The following is a 20,346-nucleotide window of genomic DNA, read 5'->3' on the forward strand; positions in this document are numbered from 1 at the left end:
GCTTTATTTATATAGCGCTGTAGATTTACACATGCTTTTCTGGTGCTATTATCTTTTTCAGCACTAAGTAAAGACCATCTGGTTTGCCCTTTAAGTATCTCTCCACACTGATTTGATATTTTTATCTGGCTTTCTTGGTTGGTATATAAATCATTTTGGAGGGCTACTTGTATCTGAATATAAGGATGGAAAGAAAATTTGAAAACTTTGCAGTTCAAGATTTGTTCTGCATTAAAAATGCCTATGATTTTTTTTTTTTTTGGCACAGAAAATTGTGTTTGCTGCACAAAAAACAAGTTTCCTGCAGAGAAAATAGCCTTTTCATCACAAAAAAATAACATTTCTTCACAGAAATCAAATTTCTAGCATAGAAAACAGCGTTTTCTGTGCAGAAAACTTTGTTTGTTGTGCAGGTGGTATTATTATTATTATTATTATTATTCTCAGAACTGGGTCTCAGAGTGGCTTCACGTTTAGTATGCCAAGAAAATGTTTTCTGTGAAGCAAATGATTTTTCTGCACAGCAAAACCAGTTTTCCTGTGCAGAAAATATTTTCTGCATAAAACATGATGCATTTTATTTATTTATATATTTTTGCACAGAATAAGTCCCAAACTGTAAATAGTCTTCACAAGCTGCAGGTGTTTGCAACTATCTTGCAGTGAGGAGAAAAATGTAATCCAATAGTATTTGTTCTGTCCTGTGAAAACAAATTTTATGAAGATTTGCATCCTGATTCTGCATCGTCATTTATAAACGTTGAAAAATAAAGAGTTCAGGGAGTTTAACTTTTTATGTATTCGGACTTTATTGATTTTATTTTCTTCAACTGTGCCTGTTTTCATTTAAAAACTGCAGCACATTACCATGCCAAGCCCACTGATCAATACAGTACAGCCATTTGTTTAGTATACCGGGACTTTGAGGCCTGAACGCCAGATCCAGGGAGAGATTCTAAGGATAAAAGGGAAAGGTGAGTGTCTGGAGCACAAGGGGATCTTGTAGCACCTTTGAGACTAACTGGAGCTGCTTCCACATTGCAGAAATAATTCAGTTTGACACCGCTTTGACTGTCACAGCTCAATGCTACAGATTTCTGGGAATTGTAGATTTCTGAGGCATTTAGCCTTCTCTATTAGAGAGCTCTGATGCCCCAACAAACTACAATTCCTCAGTTAGTCTCCAAGCTGCTACAAGATCTCTTTGCATACCGATCCAGACTAACGTGGCTATGTTTTTGAATCGGAGTACAAGGAATGGAACTGCTCATGAAAGATGTGCCTTGGCCCCAAGGACAGAGCCCAATCCAGGCTCCCATGTCATTGAGGCAGTGAATCCACTCTGGGCTTCATGCTGAATTTTAAAGGCACTAAACCTATTTTGAGGGAATAACAGCATCCTAGAGTGCTTCTTTAAGACTCAGTTTGAAATTTGGATTGCATTCTTCAGCCTTCTGCTATGGAAGCCATAAGGTCTTACCGGCCCAAACCCTGCTCTCCAATCTGTTTGTATTCCAGGTCCTTCATTTACAGCCAAAGGCAGGAAGCAAACCATTGGTGGTTCTGCTCTAGTCCTTAGTTTTGCACATGGAAGAATTCCCTGAGAATATATGTGTGCATCTCTGTACCTGTAACTGCGAACCGCTGGGCAATGAATGGAAACTAGGTCTTCTTTTGAAAGAAACATCGATATCAGAAACAGAGAGGACATTTCACACATGCCTACACCGCTCTCACAATTTCAAAGACAAAAGGGTACAGGCAGAGATTCTGGAGCCCCTTTGGCTTCCAATGAAATCTGTGGGCAATGCACTACTTGGTTTTATTCTTAGGAAATATGCTCTCCATTTAACCTTGCAGAATTGTAAGGACAGGCTAAGAGCCAAAATCATATTGTTAGTTTTGACCAGACTAGAGCGATTCAGTCAATTGGTTGCACCTATGTGCTGACTCACCATTCAACAATTGACTGAACGGATCTACTCTACTTGGGACTGATCCATGGCCACATACGCATATACTGCATTGAACTTTAGGGGCTAATGGAAGCATTTGTTGTTGTTGTTGTTGTGTGCCTTCAGGTCAGGGGGGTTTCTTGGCAAATTTCTTCAGAGGGGTTTGCCACTGCCATCCTTGGAGACTGAGAGTGTGTGACTTGTCCAACATCACCCAGTGGGTTTCTATAGTTGAGCTGGGATTTGAACCCTGGTCTCCAGCGTCCTAGTCCAACGCTCAAACCACTATGCCACACTGGCTCTCTAAACGAAGCATACTAATTAAAAAGTAAATAAATGTAAATAATCATGCGTCTACCACCAGAAAGAGTCAGTAGATGGCAGCATTATATTATCAAATCCCCACTGCTTGAACAGACACACTCTGGATTACTCCAGAGTGGAAAACCCCTGCAGCTTGCTACAGAACAAAATTAAAAACAAGAGACCCATACGATGACAGCAGAAAAGGGACCTTGGCAAGCTGGTCTCATTTGTCACAACGCACTGGCACCAAAGCAGATCTGCATCCCCAAGTGAATGCATGTTGTCACCTCAGCCCTGCGTCAAAATGAGGTGGTAACAAATTTTTGGTACGTTTGCCAAAGATTTCAGTAGGAACTGAACTGGCTCCAAAACATCTCAGCCTGCATTCCTCCCAGGTTGCTGCTTATCAAGAGCCACATCACACCTCACAGAACAACCTGCTATTGCAAGAGGATCTTTCAGGGAAACCGAGTTTGCTTCATTTATCCATCATCACTCTCAAACACACACAATGTATGAAGCTGCTTTCCACAGAGGTGCTCCATGAGATGATTTAGTTTAGGGTGGTCTTCTCTGATCATAAGTGGCTAGTTTCCATTGGACATCTTTTCCAGTCTGGCTACCTGAAATCATTCAACTTGAAATGCCTGCATATAGTTATGTGAGATTGGCCAGTGAATTATGGCTAACCTATAGACACAAATACACTCCAAGTTCGTACACAGTCCTGATTCTCCTTGTTAGGCACTGCTTGTTGAAGAGCTCCAAGAAAGCTCATCTATTCATACAGTGAACTAAAATGACCCAAGGGGAATTGCTTAGACCTCTAGATCAGTGATCCCCAAACTGTGCCCTTTAAGAGATTTTGGACTTAAGCTCCCAGAAGCCTCAGCTATGTTGGTCAATGGTCTGGAATTCTGGGAGCTGAATACCAAAATCTCTTAAAAAGCACAGTTTGGGGGATTACTGCTCTAGATGTTGGAGAGCCAGCATGAGCACTAGACTATGATTTTGGAGATCAGGGTTCAATTCCCTGGTCTGTCATGGAACCCCACTAGATGACCTTCAGCCAGACACACACCCTCAGCCTGAGAAAATCTCATGATAGGTTCTCCATAGGGTCATCCTAAGTTGGAGGCACCCAACAATAACTCAATGTCAATGAGCAGGAACTGCCAGTATTCCTCACCATGGCTATACAGGCTAGGGCCATTGCAAGTCTCAGTCTGACAACATCGGGAGGGCTGCACACTTTCTGCCTTTGCCATATTTAGTGCTCAGTTGGTGCTGCATAAACACAAACAGTGACTCGGAGTGTGACAAAAGAATCTCACCATGCTCACAAGGCAGTCCAAGTCAGACACCTGGGATGGATGAGTCCATATTAGCAATACAGTTGGATATAGGAAGCCACTGTTATACAGCCACCATACAGAATCTGCTGGCGTGCTCAAAGTTAGCAGATGTTGCTTAAGGGGTTGTTGGTACTGGGGTTGCCATGTAAAATGTGGGACAGGGCTCCTGTCCCTTTAATGGTTGTGTAGAAGAGGAAAATTCAGCAGATGTTGCTTAGGAAGGTCTTGGTACTAGGGTTGCCAAGTGAAACAAGAAACAGAGCTCCTGTCCCTTGACTAGTTGTACAGAACAGGGAAATTCAGCAGATGTTGCTTAAGGAGATCTTGGTACTAGGGTTGCCAAGTGAAATGAGAGACAGGGTTCCTGTCCCTGTAACAGCTGTGGAGAAGGGGGAATTTCAGCAGGTACTGCTAAGCATTAAAAGGACAGGAGCCCCCTCCCTTATTTCACTTGGCAACCCTAGCACCAACACATGACAAATGCTTAGAAGAGATGCATTCTGAACCACAGAGCAACCTCACTCTCCCATACTCATGTTGCTCTCAGTTTATTCTCTTGACTCTTTCTCCTGTGATGCCAAGTCCTGCCAACCGTCCTTTGTGCTCAGGTCTTCGTTTTGGGTGCCAGTTGTTGTTGGCACATGTTCCGAGTCCTGCACCTCCTGCCAAAAACCTGAGCTAATTTAGTTAACATTTCAAGTTGTATGTGTGTGTGTATGTTTTTTTTTTAAAAAAAAATCATTTTAAAAGGAAATGATTGAATTTGAGAATTATATTCCGGAGAGAATTGGTAATGGAGTCCCCCCCCACCTCTCTGCCTCGGGGTTTTGCAATTTCCCCATGTCAATGTTATTATGAATAGGCTAACTCAATAATGAGATCATTCCCCATATGAGAATCCAAATAATTGAAGCTTGCCAGAGGACTTTGTTCCCCCTAAATCTGCTCAAGTCAGACTTCTTCACCCATCTAATTTGGTCTTGAGGAAGAAGACGACGGCGGGGAAAAAGGGGGACAAAAGACTGTATGCGTTTCCCTGTCCATTATGGGTGGATTATTCTTGTCCAAAGAAGGGAGGGGAGGATAGGAACAAAAGATATCCCCCCCACTCAATCCAGACAGGCATTTTGATTTCTGACCCCAAAAATATCCTTATGAATATTTCATGCATTCAACTGCCCATTGCTGAAATGACTAATACCAAGATTAAACAGACAATCGGCCAGAGAGAGAGAACTAGTGAGTGAGCGATCTGTGCTTCTATCTGTTTGCAAAATCAATGCAATTTTTCAGAGTGTGGGGTGTATGTGCTCCTAAGACTTATTTTCACTAGCCTTGGTGCTACTTCATGGCCTGTGCTGAATGACTGCAAAACTATGTATGGAAAAATTGCCCAGGCCACAGTTCTACCTGAACACAGGATTTGTGGTATGAGACAACATTCACGCTGCACATTTAGGAATGTAAGACCAAATCTTGTCCAAATCTGAGCAGGCGAAAAAGAGGCAGTAGGAAGGAGCAAATGGTGGTGACGATTTGCAAGGAATGATTTGGCGCTCAGCAACACAGATGGCTTGAGCCAAACTATACACCATAAGTGATGGTTTGTGCAGCTAATCTGACACCACGAAAGAACAAAATCCGCCAAATATTTTTATATAGATCTTTGCTCATATCCCTATGGCCTGAAACCCATCTGTAATTCCTAATAAGAGCAGTCCCAATGAATTTGTTGTTAAGTGTTGTGTTCAAACAAGTCTGATAATTCCAATAATTTCACTGATTCGGTAAATCATTTCTGACAATGGCGAGCCAAAGGTGAACCTATCATGGGGTTATCTTGGCAAGGTTTGTTCGAAGGGGCTTTGCCACTCCTGTCCTCAAAGGTTGAGAGAGTGTGACTTGCTCAAAGTCACCCAGGAGGTTTGTATAGCAAAGTGGGGATTCGAACCCTGGCCTTCCAGTATCTTAGTCCAGTTAGACTCCAATTGAAACTAAAAGACTTGGAATAATTTTTGTGTTCCTAGCTACTGGTTCTCAGCTTACCGTTCTTTTCAAAAGAGAGATGCCACAGAGTGAGCCTGGAAACCTTTTCTGTATTTAAAACTCTAAAACAAAACTAAAATTCAGACATGGTGCAACCATCTTATTCCGAAATGGGGATGTTTGATTTGCAAACATTTAGCCCAGTTGCGGCAGCCAGCCTCTAAACTGAATTCTCTTGGGCCTTTGATACTTAAAAACAAAAACAAAAAACAGCTTCATGTAGATTTGCAGAGTCACATATGAGCTATGGCAGTAAAGAGGAAAAGAATATTTATAGTTATCTGTCTTTTGGATGAAAAACAGGTTTCCGCTTGGAAAACTTGGTCAGGAAGGATAATACAGAGGTAACAAATATTGCAGTTTTTGCCTAGTTTTCGTATATCCCGAAGTGTTTTGAGAAATTATTCAGTGCTGAAATACAGGTTTCCATGAAAATCATATAGTTTTTTTCCCTGCAAAAACACATTTCTCACGTGATAATTCTTTCTTTTTGTACAAAGCCACTTTTTGGCCAGATACACAAACATGTCTTTTTGCATTAAAAACCCACCAGTTTTGCACCAGCACCCCCACCCTCACTATGGGTGTTTCTGGTGGGCATTTTTGTGTGTGTGAAAAATGTGGAGAGTTTATTGCAAAATAAATAAATCAATAACATAAAATTCAGAACTAGCCAGTGGATCTGCCACACAGGGAGCAGCCAATTCCTTCTGGATTTTATTGCTGCTCTTCCTAAAGCTACTGTAGGTGGAAACTCCCTATGGCGCACGATTCATTGGCCACACCTGCAAGGGACCCTCCTCTCTTGAGGAGGCAGTTTTGATGTTGTAAAAGAAGGCTCCAAGAGCCAAAACATATGATTCCCCATTTGTGGACATGGTAGTTGCCTGCTTGAGAGGGCAGGCTATTTTGCTACAGTGATTTATAGAGACTTTTAGCAATGTGTTTTCTCATATATGGGGAAAGGAAAGTCCTACCAAGCTGGCACTTGGGCACTAAACCCTTGGCACAACAGCTCCCAGGTTCAGCTTTTGCCCTTCAACCTTTCATCCCAATGTTAATAGGGCCAGAGTGACCATCCAACCTTGCAAAGTCCAGGTCAGCTTCCCGTGACATGGTGATGTTGGTCAGGTTCTGCTGAAGGATGAAGATATTTCGACACATCTTCTTGATGCCCGACTCGCTGATGCGCTTGAAGTACTGGGCCCCATTGATGAGGATACAGGAAATCAAGTGGCCCAGACCTAGAGGGAATAGGAAACGTGGGACAGATTTCATACACAGGCAACCATAAGAAGCAGATTTTTTTTAAAAAAAATCTTTCTGCACAATGGTAACTTGTAAAATAACTTGATTCTGCTTAATGGAGTATGTGAAGCAGCTAATGTTCTGCTTTTCTACAGCACCAAATTCTCTTGGGATAAACATGACAAAAATTCAGTGTATGTTTCTAAGTTAGTTTTACAATTTTGGCTGGCCCGGTTAATAAAATGTAATGGAAGAAACGCTGTGGTGGAGGGAAGGGAGAGATGTGAGAGTGGAGTTGGCTGTTTAGGATGCTAGGAGAGAATCCACAGAAACAGCTCAGCACTCCAGAACTTTGTTGGATCCCGAGGTGTCTGTCGATTCTGCTTTGGGGCTACCACACTGCTGGTGCTTGTTTCTGTACCCCTACCATTCCTTCTCTGTCTGCAAATGTTCAGGACAAGCACAGCAGACAGTAGAAATGTCCCCTCCTCAACACTGTGGAAGTAAAAGGTTTTTTATATATGGCCAAGAAGAATTCACTCTGGGATAAATGCTGCCTGGGGATAATTTCTGGAAGGCTTTTTTAGAAATCATTTTTAGCACTTTGTTGTCCACTCTGAGCCTTTAGAATAGGGTGGGTCTTCACATTGAAAGAAACAAGTCTTCAAGTAAGCTGTTGGCTTGTTGTTGTCATTTCCAACTTATGGTGACCCTATAATGGGGTAGTCTGGGGCTGAGACTCACCCAAGTGGATTTCCATGGCTGAGTGGGGAATCAAACCCTGGTCTCCAGAGTTGTACCATGCTGGGTCTATGAGATGTTGCCTACCTTTGTATGATCATCTGGGCCTGAATCCTATTGGAAGTCCCAGCTAGAGCAGATGCACTGAAGCAATGGGATTATACCTGAATGTTGATTCGTCATTCAACAACTGATCTATGCTAGTTGGGACACCCAACAAGATTCAGGCCCAATACAGACATCTCACCTTTCTATAACAATATAGAAACACTCATCTTTCTGTAATTTATTACATCTTGGAATGGTTTAGGTATTTATTGCAAACATATCTTTCTGCCAACCATGGAAATGATTTTGTTTGTGTTTAATGACAAGATAGGGTTGGTCAGGTTGGATAAAGGGATTGCAGCTCCTGTAAATAGAATGTGGAGTGGGATGAAACACCATAAAGCTGTCAAGATGGGCAAAGTTACCTATGCTCCCACATCTTCTGAACCCCAACTTTTTCAGTTGCACTATCTTCTCCCAACATAGACACTGCCTTCTCTATAAAGAAGGAGGGAGGGGGTGTCCAGGAGTGTCCACAACAGAGTTTCCGTTGGATTTAGGAAGGTGAGGAGGACAGATACCTTCATTATCCTTAATGGAGTTTTATAGTACCTTGTCTTCTCCACAGTCTGTTCAAGATAAAAGAGCCCGATCCCATAATCCAACCTGGCAACTGCATCACCACAATAACATCAATTTAATTTATTGTTATTGTTTTATGATGTCGTAAATTGGTTCGAGATCTGATTCAAATTGGAAGAGGCATCAAAGTATTTCTGTTAAAAAAAGTTGTTCACTCTCCTTATTCCCCTCCTTCATAATTGGGGGGAGCCCTTGCCATAACTGTGGAGTGGCAAAAAACGTTAAAATTATAAGTAACTAGTTAAGTTGGATTCCAACTGATGAGGCTCCCAGAGTGAATCCGCATCTGCTTCCTACCTCTAGGAATTGAAATCCAGGTCCTATCAAGCAATCTCACCATCATCCAGAAAGACACCCAAGAGTCATGCGATCAGCAAGCTTTCAGATGTTTTGAAAGGTATCCCCTCTCTCACTGGTGGGGAAAACCCTTGTCTGGGATTGTATGGCTTCAAATAGAGACCCACAATGGTTGAAAGTTTCTTTGTGCCCTTGCCATCCTTGCCATGCAGGAAACCAGTATGCCACGAAGTAACAATAAACCCAACCCTTCTCCACAGACACCTAAGTTTTCTGTGTGGAGGTTTTTTTCTCTCTCATGGGGGAAGAGAGTTTCCAAACATGTGATATTGGTAACTTCACCCTCTGCCCACCATTTGCAATTACAGCAGTCCAGATTGCCCAAAGATCTACCACCTCCATGTGAATTAGCCCAATTGAACATCAGTTTCCATAAGCTCATGTCTTAATTCAATCTGACTTAGTCTGTAACTGCATATTCGGATCCAGTAAGGCTTATTTTGCTCCGAAAAGGGCATTCATCACTTTTGTTCCAAACTGTATGTGCCACTGATGCCCAGTTCCTGGAAGGAAACTAACCTTCAAAGATGTACTGGAACTTGTGCTGCTGAAGACTGGCGCTCATGGCTTCCTCAATAGCACTGATGTCCTTATTGAGGCGCACCACCAGGGGGTCATAGTCCATGCTCTCGACATTGGCAACAATGGCATAGTTTCCTTGCTTGGCCAAGGGAATCAAGTAGTGGAAGCAGTGAACCCTGGGAAGAAAAGATGATCATATGTTTTCATATTTAGCCAGAGAGCATTACTTATCTTAATCAACAGCTGCAATCTGGGCATGCAAATAGACACAAGGGCTCCTATGTGCACGTTCAGCTCTGCACATGAGACTGCTCTGTTCACATTTATGACATGATGAATGTGTGATGTTATGGACTTTTTGTAGAGAATGTTGTTTTCTGTTAAGATAATTTGGTTCCATATGTATTGGGTAATAGCAGTAATCAAGCAAGGGGCAGGTGGGAGGGGATTGTGAGTGGTGAGTTTGGTGTGGGGTGAATAATAATAATAATAATAATAATAATAATAATAATAATACTATGTATCCTGCTTGCCCCCCAAAATTGGGAAGAACGAGGATTAGGGTTAAACCAGGCTGCATGTACACAGCAGAATTAAGACAGTTTGACACCCCTTTAATTGCCATGTCTCAATGCTATGGAGTTCTGGGATTTGCAGTTTTGTGAGCTATTTAGCCTTTTCTGTCAAAGAACTCTGGTGCCACAACACACAACACACCCCAGGACTCCACAGCATGGAGCCATGACAGATAAAGCAATGTCAAACTGGATTAATTCTGCAGTGTGGCAGCAGCCTTAGTCATGTTTAGAGATTAATGAGTAGGGTTTAAGAGTCAAAACTGGAAGCCACCTTGGTTCTTATGGAAGCCACCTTGGGTCCCAGCCTGGGAGACAGGCGGCCTATAAATAAAGTAAGTAAATAAGTAAATAGCTTAAAGAGAAGAGTGTGAGGGTAAAATATTTATTTTAGATATATTAAAATATTAAGTCTCTTTTGTTATGTTCAAGCTTCAATTAATAAAGTATTGGTTTTGTGTATCATACGCTTTGACATTTGGCAAAGCTATGTATATAAAGAATGGGTTCAGACACAATGTCTATGTAGGCAGCAGAGAATAAGGAGAGAGGGTGTTCAGTGGGGATAGAAACTGCATAATATTCCACTCAGGAACCTTGTGGGGAATCTAGTAGATCTAGTACGTCCCTGCAGTGGTGGCCACAGCAGTGGGTCCTTACATTGGTGGCTGAGGTGGGAACGAGGGGAAGCATTCATTCTTGGTGTAGCAGTGGGATTGTGGAAGTCTTCACATATGGTAGTAACAGTGAGTTAGGCAGAATTGTTCATCTGGTGAGATAAATGGTGGAATAAGGGGCAGGATCTTGACAGAATGCTCCATTCATGAGATTTGCCACTCCATTCCTTTAAGGAATGAGAGAGTGTGACTTGCCCAAGGCCATTCTGTGGTTTCCATGACTGGGAGGCAATTCAAGCCATGGTCTCCCAGAGTCCTAGTCTACCACTCAAACCACAAAACCATGCTGGCTTTGATGCTACTGGACATATAAAAAGTCTGGCTTTTGTCCAAATGGGAGAAGTGTATATCATCCCCTCTTTGGATGAAACTCAGGGAAATGCAGAGAAAGGAACCAGTGTCTCTGTCTCTCAACTTGTTCCTTCATGGGGATGTCCGAGATACATCTGAACTGAATAGTACAAAAGGCAAATTTTGTAAAGTGTGTCAATTACATACATTTATGCAAATGGACTCAATTTCCATAATGCATTCCAATTGCAGATTATGGGGTTTGCGGTTGCCTTGATTGCTTGAATGAAGCAGTTCTGAAGCAGGGGCTTAAAGCTGGGAGAGGAAGAGAAATGGCAAATATGTGCTTGGAGAATGCTAGAGAAGCCCATTCTTGCCTGGGGGCAGAGAATCCAGAGTGAGAAATATTATCCACCTCTATGCGGTCTCTGAGGTCAGTGGCTGGAGTCAGAGCCAGGCTGGAGGTCAGACTGCCAGGAGTTATATCTCTCCTGGCCAGTCTGGAGGCTTTGTACTGGTAGCCAGTCACAGCAGTTGATGTTAGAAAGACCCAGATCCTTCTGAAACTGGAAATGATCCTAAGGCTTGAACCCAATTCAGCTCACTTGACTATGGCTTTGTTAGCTGCATATCCAAAAGCTCCAGGTTCACACCCTGGAATTCCTGATGCTCTCTGGTAGACAGATTTTGAGGAGTGTGGATGTGCAGCTTCAGGATTAGGGAGATGGATTCTAAGTACCGGTTGTACAGGCTGAGTCTTCCTTATCTGGAATTCCGAAATCCAAAATATCCCAAAATACTCCAAAAATCCCAACCTTTTTTCATGGGTAGCTGAGAAACCATCTGCTTTCTGATGGTTCGTTCTACATAAACTTTTGTGTCATGCACAAAAATATTAAAAATGTTGTGCATAAAATTACCATCAGACTATATGTATAAGGTGTATATAAAACATAAATGAATTTTATGTTTAGACTTGGGTCCCATCTCCAAGGTGTCTCATTGTGTATATGCAAATATTCCAAAATCCCCAAACCTCTGATGCCAAGCATTTTGGATAATACAATACTCAACCTGCACCATTTTGGCATTGCCATCCTACTGGTGAACTGGTGGTGGGATGGATGGGCAAGATGGATACTTGGCTGTCCAGTTTTAGTCTGATATGTACAAAATGTTAACAGATCTACATTATGACCCTGAAAGTCACCCATGGGAACACTACTGCTGTCTTTACAGTCCCACCTCTCCCTGAAGCAGGGACTTCTCAATAACCTGAATATCCTAAAGGCAGAAGATCCCATCTGGTCTTGGAAGCTTAGCAGGGTCAGCCTTGGCTACTACTTGGATGGGAGACCATCAAAGAACACCAGGTGTTGTCAGATCTGTTTCAGAGTAAGGAACTGGCAAACCACCACTGAATATTCCTTGCCAAAGAAAACCCGACAAAATTCACGGGGTCGTCATAAATCAACAGGTGACTTGAAGGCACAGAGACACACAAGCTGTTATTTTAACCACCATTAAGCCAAAGCTTGAGAAAGTTCATTTTCTGGAGTAGAACATAAAGAATGGTCAAGCAGGACGGCCACTGGATCCATGCTGGCTGAGGCATTCTGAGAGTTGCTGTCCCCCAAAATAACATTTCTATACTCTGGGTTAGCTATGGCTAAACCTACCCAGGACTGCCAGATTCTGAAGTCTCTCACTTCAAATTCTGTTAAGCAGGACCTTCATTACTCTTAATTTACAGTTAATGATAGAGGGAGAAACCTCTTTAATTCAGGGGCAAAGGGAGAGCGGGGTGAGGGAGTGTCTAAATTTGTTCCAGGGAGGCAGCTCCCACTCTTACCAAAGGCCAGCTTCTGGTTTCTTAGCTGCAGTTGAAAGGGGGACTGAGCAGCAGCTCTGCCAGCCCAGTATGGTTTTAGCAAAAATGTAATGAACTACAAAAGGCAAGTCATGTTGTTCTCACCCCAAAGTACCCCTCCCTCAGTGCTGAGAGATTTGCGTTGACCTTGAAGCAACACTGGCATTAAAATTTTCTGAAAACATTGTTGATTGCACAGCGGGAGACTTGATTTTGTGCAAAATGTGTCTTTGAGAACACTAACACTGATCTGTGGCTGGTGCCAAGTCACTAAAAGCTCCCCCAAAGGGCTGGTCTTTTATTGACTAAAACTGCCTGATAAAGGTGACATTCTCAGAACAAAATGACAACTTACTATTTTTTTTCCTTTTAAAGTTGAAATAGAGGAATAAATAATAATAATAATAATAGAGGGGGAGAGGTGAGCCTGGTTGGTGACTTCTGCTTTAACTATAACTTGCATTTCCACGTGTCATTCCGACTCACCTCTGCCATGGGGAAAATACACACAAAGGTCCACAATGCTTAGATAAATTTCATGTCAATAGTTAAAAATGTGGTTGTCAATCTTTGGTCCTCCAAATGTTTTGGACTTCAGTTCCCAAGATTCCTCATGGTTGGCCAAGACGGCTGGGGCTTCTAGGAGTTGAAGTCCCAAACATGTGAAAGACAAAAGGTTGAGAAGCACTGAGTCAAAATGCCAAATGTCTTCTCCTTTTGGCTGTCTCCAGATGAAGGACAAACTGTTTCAGGAGATAAATCTGCTGGCAATTCAAAGAAAACCCTCAGGGGCTTGAATAGTGGTGATTTTCTGTTTTCATGGAGAGTTCTGGAATGGATCGCCTGCGAAAACAGAGGGGCTACTGTACTTACAATGACCTGTGGATAAGCTGACTCAAGTTTTTTAGGTCAATTTTTTAACTAAAATTTCTAGACTTATACATGAGTACATACGTAATTGTGCAAAAGAAGTTGTAGAATAAGCTTTCACAGCCTTGATCTACTCCCTCAAAGGCATGGAGGAAGCAGACGAAGTCTACAAAAGCTTATGCTACAACTCTTTTCTTTCAGTTAGTCTCAAAGGTGCTACAAGATACCTTTGCATACTGATATTCTAGACTAACAAAGCTATCTGTCTGAATATCTTTTTGTTTTGTTTTGGTTTTTGACTAGAATACCAGCAGGGTGAAGGGAGATCCAATGTGGTGAAGTGGCCTGAGTTTTGGACTAGGACCGGGATCCAAATGTTTACTCAGCCATGGAAATCTACTGGGTGCCCTCGGGCAAGTCACAGTCTTTCAGCCTGAGAAGGAGGTAATGGGGAAAAAATCTCTGAATAAATCCTATCAAGAAAATCCTAGGGTAGGGTCACCATAAATTGGAGTTTTCTTCAAGGCATATAGCAACAACAACAAACCAGCAGGTGGCATTTTAATCTTTTTCCCGATGGGATGCTTTTCTATTCAAAATCCCTCCCACTTCCCCAAACGGTTGTTCTATCCATGCAGGAAAAAGTAGGTTATGTGTATCTTTTCTCCTACAAAGAAATAAGTAGCTGGGGGAAGATTCTTTCATGCATGTACTCCATTATAGTAAGGGTTAATCCTGCCTTACTTCTATTATGTTTGAGTTTAGAGCCCATCACTGCTGCATTAAAATCAAGTGTCTTTCCATGTCTTTTCTGTATAACAATTAGTTGGATGTAAGAGAACAAGTTAGTTAAAATCTATTCTCTGCCATGAACGATCTAGGAAACTTTGGAAAGACAACAGTCTCTGAAATGCAGTCTTCACTCCACATATGCACTGTGAATATAACCATATAATCCTACTTTATAGGAGTTTTTGGAGGGATTACAGTGATAACATGTTAAAGTGCAATGCAAATACTTTGTCAAAAATAATACAATAAAGGTCCCTCCAGCACCAAGACTCTATGGCACTAATCTGTGGTGTTCACTATGGTCTGGACTTAACATTCAGATTAGAAATGGTCATAAATGCTTTACTACTATGACTAAATCTTGGCTGAGTGTTGATTTGAATCTAGGCTTCCAACACCCAAGGGCAGCTCTGCATTCATTGTACAGGCTGAGTCTCCCTTTATCCAAAATGCTTGGAACCAGAAGTGTTTTGGATTTCAGATTTTTTTTTTTAATTTTTGGAATGTTTAAATATACATAAAGAGATATCTTGGAGATGGGACCCAAGTGTTTTATTTATGTTTTGTATTTTGTATTTATATTTATTTATGTTTTTGTATTCACCTTATACACACAGCCTGAAGATAATTTTATACATAATATTTTTAATAATTTTGTGCATGAGACAAAGTTGATGTACCCTGAACCATCAGAAAATAAAGGTGGCACTATCTCAGCCATCCAGGAGGACAATTTTGGCCTTTTTTAGTATTTTGGGGTTCGGAATTCCAATTAAAGGATAGTCAACCTGTAGTGTTTTGCACTCTCCTACACAGAATGGCTAGGATTTGTGGTAGAGCACAATAGGCTCAGTGCATGAGTTTTAATGTGCAATCCGCTGGCTGAAATCTTTGGACATGAAATTACTGGGAGGCCTTAGGGATGAAATATGGGATGAAAGCTATGGACTGGCTCTGTATGGGCTTCCTCTTTTCTCACTTCAGTCCTTTAATTTCTGTCCAGCATTCAAGCTGCACGCATTATCACTTCCACCCACCGCTCTGACACATCTCTCCTGTGTTGGCATCCCTTCACTGGCTCTCCCCTCCCTTTCCGCATTCAGTATAAGCTCCTGCTGTCGACATTAAAAGCCCTCATGGACTGGCCTCCACCTTCTTTCTCCTCACCTTCCCACTAGGGCCCCCCGTTCTGGTAGTCAAGGTCTGCTGTCCCAGCCCAGGATTTCCTCTGCCCCATTCCGGATTCGCCCCTTTTCACTCGCTGCCTCTCACTCCTGGAACCTTCTTCCCCCTCGAGCAAGAGCCATCACTTCTTTAACCAGCTTCAAAACAGAGTTGAAGACCATCCTGTTCAGGGCAGCGTTCCCAGGCATTGCATAATTGTCACTTGCTATTTGTTGTTCTTTTGTTGCCTGTTTTATTGAATCATTTCCTGTATTGCTATGTATTTTATATGTATTATCCTACTAGCCTTTATGTCATGTCCTTTTTAGATTGTAAGCCTGAGGCAGGGAACCGTCCTAATTAAAAGATTGTATGTACAGCGCTGTGTAAATTTACAGCGCTTTATAATAAAGGGTTAATATAAGAATATAATAATAATAATAATAATAAGTTTGTTCTAAGGAGCCTTATTCATCTGTGATGTAAAGAATGTATTGGTGACAAAGTCCAATGGGTGACAAAGGAGGCTGTGACAAAGGGACCAGCTATAAACTGTATACCAGGGCCTCCATTCAGTCAGTCATATACCATACCTGACTTCCAAGTGCAGAACCAATAAGCAGCGGTCAGCCATTTCCTGGAAGGATCGGGCCAGCTCATTGAGGGTTTGCATGATCTGCTCGGACACTGGAGGGAGATCTGTGTTGACATGTCCATCTTGGCCAGGCGATGCTACCAATGAATGAGAAAGAGGAATGTCCTTAGTGCCTATTCATGAACAGCAGCGGCACCTGAAAAACGTTTTGTCATCTGTTGTCTGACAAGTGAGGATGATCATTGGATACATCTCAGTAAATGTTTGCTTACCAAGGGTTTAGCTATTGGTGTGGTGGATGCGAGCACTGTCTCCCCAAATAAGAATTCTGTCCCATCAAATGAAATGTACCTTTAGTCCCCAAATTTGTAGAATTTCACAGAGCGGCACAATGAAAATTGTCCATACCGAGAACTCTTACACAGTATTTACAGTGTTTATGCCCTTTGTAAGTCTGCTTGCCCCTTTCCTTTGGATGCCCTATTTCCAAATGCTAACTGATGTTTTAAGTTACTGCAATTCTAGAAATGTGGGGAATGAAGGAAAATTTCATTTGGGGGCAGAATTTTTAAGGGTGAGGAAAAGCTCTCCTTTTCCCCTCCTGTAACAACTCACCTGTGATTAGGGTTGCCATAAGTCAGGACCTCCAAACCGGGACAAATGTAGGACAAATGTAGGACAAATTTTTCAAATGTAGGACACATTTTTTTTATGGAGGACACTCGAAAAAAATGATTTTTTTAAAAAAATGTTAATCTAAATGCCTGTTTCTTAGGCATGATCAAAATGGAGGACTTTGGGCAATTATTTCTAGACAGATGGCAAAATGGACTTCCTTTCTGGCAAACACACCCCCGACCTCCATTCCTAAACACACATGACAGCACATTTGGGGCATTTCAACATGGCTTTACTGACATGGCCTCTTGCATCAGGAGGCTTATTCCCATAACCAACCCCTTGGTTTAACACTTGCATGTTTAACATGGCTATGCATATTGAACATGTCAAGGTGGTTTCACACCGTTCTTGCACCAAGTGGTACTTCTCAGAGTGTGTGGTCAAAGGGCTTTGGTTTTTCTCACTGCGCATGAGTTTTTGTAAAAATCACAGCAATTTACATTGGCCGTGCCTCAAAGAACCAAAACCACACAGAAAAGACACTTTGGAAAGTCCACTCCTCCCTCGCTTCTGAAACAGTGCATGTCCCTCTCAAGATGACCCACTCATATCATCTCATCATCAATCATCACCAACACAACACTATCATGTCAAAGAAGGGAGACTGTTACATAAAACACCCACCGCCCAAAAAAAAAACCCACCTGAGCCCTCTTGCAACTCATCAACCACCTCCTTCCCCTCCTCTTTCCCCCCCTCCCCCCTCCTCCGCCTTCACCTAGGGGTCTGGGCGGACGGGAGAGGAAGTTAGCACGCGCTGGCGACAGGAGCAAAACCGCTCCAGCTTCACCCCTCCACGCAGCCGACCTGGAAGAGGGGAGGAAGAGGAGGTGAGTGCGAGCCGCGCGGGGAGGCAAAAGGCAGATGAAGCCACGCCTCTTGACCGGCGCGCACACCCTCCTACGCCCCCCGCGCGGCCCGCTCACATTCCCCTGCCTCCTCGCCCCCTCTTCTCTCCTCTCCCGCGCCCGCAAGCGCAAGAGGCCTGGCTCCGTCCGCGTTGCTCCTCCAGGGCGGTGCAAAGCCTGGGGCGAGGGGCAAGAGGAGAGGGTGGTTCAGGCACGCGGGGAGGCACATCCTCTTGCCCCAGGCAGCTCGATGCCCTCCCTTCCTCCCCGAGGAGGAGAGGAGGGCAGCAGGCCCTGCAGGCCGCAGCAAACTGCTGACAAGGGGGGGGGGGTCACCGGTTATTGGGCTCAAACCGTGCCGGGAGGGCCGGGGCCCCAAAACGAAATACAAGGGGGAGCCGGGTTAGCAACCCTACTGTTATAGAAAATTTTGAGATTGAGATGGGCAGGAAACGTAAATAAAAATCATTTGAAGTATAACTTGCAAAGACCCAATTTCAAACTGTGATGTTTTTGAAAACCATAAATTTCACTATGCAATGCAATTAAAATGCGAGATGCATTTTATTATGCATTGATGTAAAGAATCAATGCAAAGCTTGCTAAGGAAGGCAAAGTGTTTTAAGGTCTGCTTTTCAGTCAAAGAGCTTTTTGTGGCAATGACTGTTTATACACACCCTCAGAGTCTCTGAAATTATGATTCAAAAAAATTCAAATCAAACTAGAGGAGTAGCAAGTAAAGCAGTTCATAGAGAAGAACACAATAAAGGTGAGTGAGTAGGAAGGAACTAGTTTCTGAAAGTGCCACATGGGAATACAGAGAAAAACAGGCCCACTTTCCATGTCACAGTAGAGTCTCCTCTCTCTATCTCGCGTCTCTCTCATCTCTCTCACACAACACACACACAAAACAAAATAGCATAAGCTATCACACAAAATCAAATTTAAATCTGAATCACAAGGAAATATATGGCGTTCCGTCTAATGACTACTGTTTGAAATTACAGTATGGCCCATATATAAAAAATTCACATCCTGGTTCACTACCCACAATCCAAAAAATATGATTCTCTAGCATTTTAACCTCCAGGGCAATTCTAGGTCAACACTGACCAGCATACACAAATTGTACGAGGACTTAAAATCTAGATAAAGGTTCTCATAGCATTTTAAAGGTCCTCCAGTTGATTCTATATATGCTTGGGAACGATGTAAATGTTTCTCATGAGAATGGACAGTTGCTTACCTATAACTGTAGTTCTTGTGTGGTACTGCGAATTAAAATGCAAATGGGACTTTCTGTGCAGGTGCAAGAATAACCCATGTGTGATTGGCAGAGACCAAGAAGAAACATAGGGTTCCCTATATGTGCATTATACCAAGAAGTGTTGAACAAACCTCTGCAGAAGGGGGTCTGCATATATGGTGTAAATCTGCTGGGGTTTGGTTCCAGGACCCTAGGAATAACAAACTCTTGCGATTCAAATCATTAAGATAAAATGGTACAGTAGAAAGGTGTCCATTGATAAAATGGAAAAATCAAACTGCAAAGATGCTTGAATCCATGGAAAGAACCGTGGATATAGAAATTTGACTGTACAGCTTGAGGCCCCATACTGAAAGGAGCACACTCTCAGATGTACAATACCTGCCTGGGAAATTGAAGATCGCCAAAAAGCCTCCTCAATGTCACAACAGTGAGAATATGATGTGGGAAGAACAAGGGAAAAAAAGAAGATTCCCAGTTGTGATCTCCAGTTTGGAAGCCCCCTTGGAGGTTGACATAACAGCAATCCTGCTTTCTTTCCCAAACCAAGCCAAAACATGTTTTTATGAACCGTTGGGACTAATTAATATTTCAAGTGTACATGCATGTGGTTTTAAACTGTGTTAGCTTGAAAGCTGAAAATAAGTGTGCATTGTTAATATGTTTTTATATCTTTTTAAATATGTAATGGTTTTAAATATGGAACGTTTTAAATAAGGTCTATATTGTAATCACTCTGATGTCCCCAAACAAAAGGGAAGGAAAAAGTTTTTAAACAAACAATGAACAAAAATATTAATTCCCATCAAAGCTCACCACAGCCAGGCTGGGAAGCAAGAGAAACAATGGAGTCTAACAATAGAAGGGAGCAGAGGTCTTCCAGTCAGGGTTGGAGATTTTAAGTGGGAAAGTGACAGTGTGGCGCAGTGGTTTGGATGCTGGACACGACTCTGAAGACAGGTCGAATCCCTCAGCCAATGGAAATTCCACTTGGACAAGCCACATTCTCCTGTTTAGAAGAAAGGCAATGGAAAGCCTCTTTGAATAAAATCTATCAAGAAAACTCTAGGAGCTTGCGGAGGTTGACTTAGCTCTAAAATTTCAAGATTTTCAAATGCTACTTGTTTGCTCTACATGAAGTTAGTTTCAAAGGGGAACCTTACAACCAAAACCCAGCGGGATGTCCAGACAGTGCTCTTCAAGGTACTGAGAGGTGGACAGGCACTTAGTTCCCCACGGTACCACGACTGGAACCATATTTGTGCCAATTGACGCAACTTATTCTTTCTTCCCAGAAGCAAATGCCTGAAGAAAGGAGTGTTCCAAACTACCATTTAAAGCAATAGTTAAAAGGATTCATTAAGCACAACTGGATACAAATGTATGGAAGACCATCAAATCTAAAATTTGGTAGAAATCCCCAATCCATGTATATTTCCCAGGACCTGCCTGGGTTTTATTGCCCCTCAAATTGCAGAAATGACGGTAGGAGGCAG

General features: G+C 42.4%; 1 protein-coding gene across 1 annotated transcript in view; it reads right to left on the reverse strand.

Annotated features, from left to right (window-relative positions):
• Positions 1-6,467: 6,467 nt before the first annotated feature.
• Positions 6,468-20,346, reverse strand: part of EXOC4 (exocyst complex component 4) — a 496,793-nt gene continuing 482,914 nt past the window's right edge. The window contains exons 15-17 of the mRNA XM_042470033.1: positions 16,053-16,191; positions 9,218-9,396; positions 6,468-6,906 (exon numbers count right to left, since the gene is read on the reverse strand). Of these exons, the coding sequence (XP_042325967.1) occupies positions 6,701-6,906; positions 9,218-9,396; positions 16,053-16,191 (524 nt within the window). The 3' untranslated portion in view covers positions 6,468-6,700. The remainder of the gene's footprint in view (positions 6,907-9,217; positions 9,397-16,052; positions 16,192-20,346) is intronic.

The sequence above is a fragment of the Sceloporus undulatus genome, chromosome 5, assembly GCF_019175285.1.
Source record: "Sceloporus undulatus isolate JIND9_A2432 ecotype Alabama chromosome 5, SceUnd_v1.1, whole genome shotgun sequence".
NCBI lineage: Eukaryota > Metazoa > Chordata > Lepidosauria > Squamata > Phrynosomatidae > Sceloporus > Sceloporus undulatus.